Below are 8144 nucleotides of genomic sequence, written 5' to 3'. Positions count from 1 at the left end.
AATGAGTATAAAGCACCTCTGCTCCCAAACACCCTCCACAAGAATTGTAGCCATAAGCCCAGACACCAGTGGCTTAGGGTCACACGGGTGGGCAGATACTTCTCAGAAGCGTCTCGGTACTGCTGACTTCTCCAGGTGTGTGTGGGCAGGAGCCCCAAGTGGGACAACCAGGATAACCCAAGAGTCAGAGAACCACTCAGCTTCCACCTTTCTGAAGACCCTCAGCTTCTCCGTTCCTGAGTGGCTAGAGCTAAGAGAAACAGCCTCCAGGTCTCAGCATCTATTATATGGAAGACTCAAAATGCGGCTCACCAGACCACCTCCACCAATGACCCAAGAAATCTTGTGGGTGAGTGCTGCTGGTTATTTTCCTCCACTTAAGGGGCCCAAGCCTAGGCCCTCTAACTAAGACCTGATTCAGTATCTCTTTGGCCCCCATTCTACTCCACCCTAGATACCCACCCCACCCATGTGTGGCACCACCGCCACCAGGCCATCCCCTTTACCCCCAAAGAAACCCAAACAGCTCAGAAGTGCATCAATCGACCTTTAATGTCCAAAAGAGGCGTGGATGCAGAGCACAGGAGATGTGGCGGGGTCTCAGCCCCTGCTCCAGAAATGAGGGAGAGAGGAACACAAACCAGACGTTTCCAACTGGCCACACAAGTCTGGGAGGGCAGGGGGAAACGGATCTGGACATTCATAAAAAAATAAACCTAAACTCAAGCACTCAGTCTCATGCCCACCAAAGGGTTTGATACAGGGAACTCACTCACCATCCCAGTCCCCACCCTCCCCTGTTAGCATCAAAAAGAAAGCTCAGCACACACTAAAGGCTTGAGAAGGGGGCATTCTCCTGCCTCCCCACCAACCTCTAGGATGGACTTGGGAAAAAAAAAAAAAGAGAATGAGCTGGATCCCAAACCCCCTCCACAGCATCAACCCTACACATGAGAGTGTTTAATGCGATTCACAAGAATCAACAGCTCAATCAGTAATGACTCCCCCCACCCCATCCCCCACCCCATCCCTGTTTGATCCACAGACAAGATTTCCCGAGCACTCCCCTTGGAATCTCCTCCCACTAGCGGTCCTGCTCCATCCCCTAATTCCTGGCTTCACCACTGCAAGACTGACCTCCTCCAAAGTTCCCCCAAAGCCCCTCAACAGCCCTTTATCACACTTCCACCCCTGCCTCCCACAAGAGGCTGCCACCATTCACAAAGTCACTTTCCCTCTCCACTGAGACCCAGCTCCAGGATGGATGGTAGCATGACCTCATCCTGGACTATCCTCCTAAAGCCTTCCTGGGAGCAGACAGTCATAGGGCAAGCAGTGTCTAGGCCAGATGGCTGAGGGGGGGTAGGGGGATACCCGTCTTCACCCCCAAAACAGAGGCCCCCAGAGGTTTTTAACATAAAGGCCTACTCGTCTACGCATACACCCTAGAGATTCCACAGTCCTGCCCCTCCCTCCCCTCTACCCCAAACCAAGATATACACACACTCACACACATATACACAGAGGAAAATCAAGGGACACATTGATTTGGTTTGATTGCTAAGACCTAACTAAGAACTAGTCACCAGAAATTCCCTTGCCAGCCAACTACCAGGGGCTGCTCTAAGAGAACTCCGGAGGAATGAGAAAACAGAGAGCTAAGCAGGGAGCAGACAGAAGGAGAGAAGAATGAAAAGAAAAAAAATCAAGCTAATCCTACCCTCAACATCCTCCTAGCATGAGCTCTGGCAGGAAGAATAAAAGAATAAAAGACACAGCCCTCACTTAGAAACTCTTCTGACAAAGACAGCAAGATAAGTCTGCTCCCCACTCCCACACACCACAGACAAACACGTCTCAGGGCCCCTTAAAGAATCCAGCCCCTGCCCCACCCTCTGCCCCAAGCCGTGGAATCACAGTTCAGTGGAATATTCTCCCTGGTACTAGATCAATCCCCCTACCCTCCTTCCTATCCCTCTCTCCTTGTCTATCCTAACACTGCAGCCTCCCTGGCCCTCCCAAAGCAGCATCCACCACCAGGAAGAGGCAGCTGCACAGTTTTAGTTCCACCTCCAGAAACCTATTTCTTTTCCCCAGCCCTCCTAGTCTAACAGGCTTTGTTGAGGGCTTTTTATTTGTATAGGGAGAGAAAGAGAAAAGAGAGGGGTGGGAGAGATTTCCTAGTGCAATACAACCAAAAAAAAAAATTTAAGTCTTGAAAAATAAACATAAAGCAGCCTTCTTCCCCAGGCAACTAAACAGAAAGAAGTTTGGTTTTGTTTACTGCGACATACACATGAAATCGAGTATACAGTCCATGCAGTAGCACAGCCATTGGAGAGGACATCCTGATGCTGGCCCCAGTGCAAAACAGTCCCAGCAACGCCGCCTGCTTGCCATCACTGCCGCCGCCACTGACACCTTCACTGCGGCCACCTAGCCTGACTTGAAGAGGAGGATTGCAACTTGACCCAAGTAAAAATAGATGAAGTGCTTTGTCTCGTGTGTAACGTAGCTGCCAAAATTTCGGCCCACAATACAATGCCAGGTAGGGTTATATTTCTTGTCAAATTCCTAAAAGAAGAATAAAAAAGAGAAAAAAGGTGATTAGGACAGCTGGAGGATGAGAAATCAGAATGAGAGTCTGATTAGTTTAGCTGTCAGCCCCACCCCGCCCCCAGTCCACGGCCTCGGTCCTCTGAACCTCAGGAGCTCAGGTTCTAAGGTTGGCTAGGACACGCCTTCATTAATAATGGAACACCACAAAGGCTCCATTATTTCCCTCTAGCACTTTACACCCTGATCATCTCTCATTCCTCTAGCTACCCTGCTTTTCAAAAGCCCACCCCACAATTCTTCAGCAAGGGAATCAGAAAAGCCAGTGGAATAAATGACCACTCCAGTGTCACGCAGCACTGAGCAAAAGAGGAGCAAGCCTCCCTGCCTTGCCACTTGCTACCTCTCACGTTACTAGACCAGCATTTTCCAAATGCCAAAAACCAAGACACTAGAGCAAAACGGGGAACAAAAGTACCCGGAGTACTTGCAGGAGTACCAGGAAGCAATTCTGTGTAAGCCAACATTAAAGACACCCCAGGGTGCCAGGCACTATGTGGGCTGTAAGCACCAGAAAAAGGACCTCAACCCTGAGATCAAGGCAATTCCCTCACTTCTCTCAGGGGTAGAACAAGTTCAGCACCAAAGCCAGCTCAGAAATCCTCACGACCTTATCAGACAGACCTTCCCACTCTGTGGACCCAGCAGGAAGCAGATGGCTCAGTTCTAGATGCATCCTGCCATGGCTGTGAAAGGACAGCAGCCCTCCACCATGGGCCCAGCAATGCTGCCAACCTTGGGGCTCGGGCCCCTAGGGGCTCAACCTGCAACTTGTTTAGCCTCCTCACAGCCCCCATACCACGTAACTCCAAAAGGTATAGGAAACAGTGGAAAGGGCGTGGGTCACCACACTCAGCTTTATTCCTGACTGAAGACCCTGTGTAACATAGGAGAGCCATAGTTGCTTCCCCATTTCCCCCATCAGCAAAACGAGAAAGCGATGCTTCTGGCCCTAAGAGTCCATGATTCTACATTCTCTCCCTGAATAGAACAGAAAAACCATCACTCAACAAGGAACCAGCACGCCTAGCAGCCTTGCCAGCTCTGCACCCCCTGGCTACACACACAGAGAGAAAAAGTCTCTCAGGACCCCAGTTTCCTCTTCTCATACCACCCATACAGAAAGGAAAGAGTTCTGTAAAACTCAAGGACACTCTACCACCTGTATGGACCAGAATGCCATGGCTCTTAGGCATCCTTGGGATACCAGAATTAAGAGTATCAAAGACTGGGACTATGCCACCAATGGACATGGACCCTGACTGGGAATCAGGGACCCTGGGGACCACCTTTCACCTCTAGCTCAGCAGCTTCCTCACTATATATATGTTAACTATATCCATTCACCCAGGAATTCTTCAGGGACTAAACCTACTGCCCCAGTAATGCTCATCTATTAAAAATATATATATATATATTCAAGCCCACCCTTTCCTCAAGAAGGTAGGGAGAAAGGGACGATTTAGTACGTGAGTCCCTTTTTTTTTGGCCACGCAGCTCGGCTTGTGGGATCTTAGTTCCCTGACCAGGGACTGAACCCGGCCCATGACAGTGGAAGCACCAAGTCTTAAGCACTGGACGGCCAGGGAACTCCCCACCTGAGTCCTTTTAAAGAAAAAGAAACCTCCTACATAATGAGAGTTACTTATAGGGCTATCCCACTTTAAATGATGCAGCTCCCTGAAAATTTGTATATGATCTTATGTTATCCATTCAAACATCCTTGATCTTCATTTTAAATAGTTCTGAATTGGGACAGTTATATTTAATCCTGAAGCTTCACTCCCCATTGCTTTTGCAGTCACATAACTATCTGTAAACATACACACAACCCCGCAGAGTTCCTATTAAGAACTCTTAAGGTAAATGCTTTAATAAATAAGAATCATCCCCTAATTTATCTCCTTTGCAAGTTCGTAGGGTTCTGTTTGCATGGAATATACCTACTTTCCTATGCCCCCAGCTCCAGCCCTCCCTGGGGCATAGCTCAGCTATCCATCCCTACCCCTGACCACCAACCACAGCTCTCCCAGCACACCTTCTTGATATAGGCAGCAATGTCCTTCTCTATGTTGTACTTCTCCATAGCCTGCGTGGCGCAGTCAACGGCATCTTGTTGCATGTCCTCAGACATGTCTGCGTTCTTGATCACTGCCTTCCGGTCAGACATCGTGACACTGCAGAAGAAGCAGAGAGGTGAGGCTGCAATCCCATGCTCTGGGCAATGAACACTAACAGCTGGGTGTGGGGCTGGGAGAGGAGAGCACAGAAGATGAGGCCAATAGAAAACACAGATATGAGGCATTAGAAAAGGGAGCGCCTAAGATTTTAGCAGAGACATGGTCGCCAAGTCTGGGAAACACAAGGTAAATAATTAAAAAAACATAATAAGCCATCAGTTTTTATCACATGTAAAAGGAGGCTTTTCCAACTCTAAATTTATCTATTTCCAATATTTTGAATAGCACCAATAGCCAAGATGTTACAATATACCATCTACCAGCTGTGTCCTTGGGCAAGTTGCTTAAACTTTGTGCTCTCATTCATCATCTTAAAATGCGGACTTGAGTTAACCTCAGGGTAAACCCGGTGGTGTAACACCTGAATATAATAAGCCCTTGATTTAATGACCATTATTGTATCATTGGTATCAAAGTGGAAAGATGAATTAGGTCTGACTTCTGGTCCGTGGACAAGTTACTTAGCCTTTCTGCATTTGATTACCTCTATTTTAGCAATGAGGATATCTCTATCAAGAGTTGTTGTAAGGATTAATTAAGGTTATATGAGAACACTGCAAACAAGGACAGTCTATACAATGGTCTCGCCTGTTAGCCAGATTCAGCCTGCTTTTGTAAACAGTTTCATAGGAACACACTACAACGGCAGAGTTGAATAGTTGTAAGAAACTATATGGCCTGTAAAGCCTAAAATATTTACTATCTGGCCCTTCACAGAAAAAGACTGTCAAGCCCTAGGCTACCAATGCCCAGTGGTGACAGAGACAACAAAAGGTAAAGAATTATTATTTTAATAGTACTGTTTCATATCCCCACTATCTAAGACACTGCATTCATCCTATAGCAACCAGAGTTCCAGGGCTCACCTTGCATGGTCCCCTCCTAGGATGACAGGAATTCCAAGAGGGCTGGCCACGGCCTGCCTAGCAGTCTATGGCATGTGAGGTGCTTTGCAGGAAAAGAGATGAGCTGCAAAATCCTACCCTCTGTCCTTGACCACAGTCCCATCACAGAGAGCAGTAACAATCCACCCCCCACCTCATGTGCTACTCCCCCAAAGCGCCACTCTGTGGCCTGCCCAGTGGATAAAAGATGTTGTCGTTGCAGCCCTATCTGATACAAAGCTACACAGGGACCTGACTGCTCAAGGAGAGATCCCTGGTATCATTCCAGGCCACCCTGATCTGAGTCCACGCTAGCCTGTGGGCTGGGTGGGCTGAAAAGGGAAGCAGAATTCATGACTACTTCTTCAGCCTGCACTAGATGCAAAGGAGGCATGCGTGCCAGTTGCTAGCCAGGCAACCCTTTACTGCATCCGGGGCACCTTTGTCTCACGCTGGCGAATTAAGCAGGGCTGGTTCCACTTCTGCAAAGGCTGGCAGAGCAAAGGGTTAGTGCCCCAGCACCCTGTGCTCCCGTACGCCCGAGAGGGAAAGTCAGAGCCTCAAGAGGAGTCTGCGAGCAGCAGCTGGGGCTGAGGAAAGGGTCAGGAACACCCTGTTCAAGGCCTAGTTGTCTATAGGACCTGGGGCAAACCAACGTCTTCTTTGTAAAAAACAATGGCTAAAATAAGATAAATGTGGCAACTTCAACGGGTTTGCACAAAGGTACAACAGCAGCAGCACAGGGAGAATGTTCTATTACAAGGCTCGCTAAGTGTGAAGAAAACTAGTGTCACCTGGTGGCCTATCCCAGGTTACCACTCGGAAGGGGGCACTGTTTACAAATCCAAGGGTGGGGTGGGGCCTGATTAAAGTATGAAATCAGCACCCGTTTTCCCAGCAAGCTCACCTGCCCCACTGCCTCATTCCCAAAGTCCAAAGAAACAACTTTGTCACAGTAATTAAAACCACCTCACCCTCCAGGAGAGCCTGCAGTTACATAACGTTCGTCTTGTGACTACAATGCCACGATTCTTCACCCCGGACCCCCCAGGCGTCTGAGAGGTGAGGCCTAGCCCCAGTCTCCCCTGTCCAAGGTGCCAATGAGAAAAGGAAAGGGAGGGGCCAACGTAGCCCCTCCCCCCCGGGGAAGAAAAAAAAAAAAAAGAAAAAAAAGCAAGGGACCTGGGCCTCCAGATTGAAGGATGACCACAGGGCCCCAGGCCAGCTGCCTCGGTCACGAGCCAGGGGCTCCTCTGAAAAGCGAAAAGGGCACTCCAGGACAGCTCACTCTCCTCTATCCCCGGCCCTGCGACAAAAAGACCAAGCCTCCGAACGACACGACCCGCCCTCCCCAGCCCCCAACACGCACAAACGCTTGTATTTCCTCTCTTCGGATCCCCAAGGGGCCGTCTCCCTCCACCACCCCATCCTCCAGTGGGCTGCGATCCCGAAGGCCGGCACCTGGGCCAGGAGAAAGCCTCCTCCCCCCGGACCTCCGCCCGGCCGGCCGGCCGCCCTCCCCCGTCCGGCCTAGAGCAGCGCCGGAGTGACTGGGCGTCCTCGCTGCAGGAAGGACGCCCCAGAGGGTGGCGACGGCGGGACGAACCGCGTCACGCCCGAGCCCGCTCCGCGGCTCTCCCTCAGCCCAGACAGCAAGGGCCTCCGAGCGCGCAGGGAGATTCCGGGGGGCGGGAGGCCTCACCTCTGCAGCCGAGGGCCCCAGGGTCGGGAGGGCACAGGGTGGCGCAGCCCTGAGCAGGAGAGGCGCCGGGGGCGTCACGCCGAGGCCAGCACTGCTCTGGGCCGCCGCCCCGGGGCAGCCTCCACCCACCGCTCACCTTTACGGAGGCGAGTCCGCGCGGGGTCCCGGGGGAGCAGGGATGGCTTGAGGCAGAGCGCGGGCAGGGCGGTGTCCCCTCGGCTCCTCTGGCAGCAGCCACCGCCGCCGCCGCGGTCTCCGGCTCCCGCAGGCCCGGGCCGAGCACTCGCGCCGCCGCCCTCCGCCCTCCGCCCTCGAGTTTCTCCCGCCGCCCGCGCTCCGCCTCGCGCCGGCCGGCCCGCCTGCCAGCTAGCCAGCTCCGCGCTGGCACGTCGCAGCTCTGCTCCGCTCTGCCTCGAGCTCAGCAGACGCACGACCCCCCGACTGAAATAGCGCCCCGCCCCGCCCCCCCCGCCGCGCGCGCCGCCGTCCGCGCTCCCCATTGGCTGGGCCCGTTCGGCCCCGCACTGCGGGCTTCTCCCCGCGCCGCTCTCGCCCCACATCTTGTTTCCTCCCACAATGCCTCGGGGCGGAGGGAGGGGGTGGGGAGGGGGAGCTGGGAAAGGTTGGGGGAGGGAGACGTGGCCTTCAGAAGAGAAAAAAAAAGTATATAGACCCCTCAATCCAGGGCTGGAGAGGCCAGGC

The 8144-nt window shown here is 52.2% G+C and overlaps 1 protein-coding gene across 1 annotated transcript; it reads right to left on the bottom strand.

Annotated features, from left to right (window-relative positions):
* Positions 1-530: 530 nt before the first annotated feature.
* DYNLL2 (dynein light chain LC8-type 2) lies at positions 531-7875 on the bottom strand. The gene is made up of 3 exons (XM_036836826.1): positions 7579-7875; positions 4655-4793; positions 531-2574 (listed from the first exon to the last, which is right to left on the bottom strand). Exons 2-3 carry the CDS (start codon positions 4784-4786, stop codon positions 2437-2439), a joined length of 270 nt encoding a protein of 89 aa, XP_036692721.1. The 5' UTR covers positions 4787-4793; positions 7579-7875; the 3' UTR covers positions 531-2436.
* Positions 7876-8144: the final 269 nt, after the last annotated feature.

The sequence above is a fragment of the Balaenoptera musculus genome, chromosome 20 (genome assembly GCF_009873245.2).
Source record: "Balaenoptera musculus isolate JJ_BM4_2016_0621 chromosome 20, mBalMus1.pri.v3, whole genome shotgun sequence".
Lineage (NCBI taxonomy): Eukaryota > Metazoa > Chordata > Mammalia > Artiodactyla > Balaenopteridae > Balaenoptera > Balaenoptera musculus.
The sequence above is the reverse complement of the archived record's forward strand: the minus strand, read 5'-3'. Positions and strand labels throughout refer to the sequence as shown.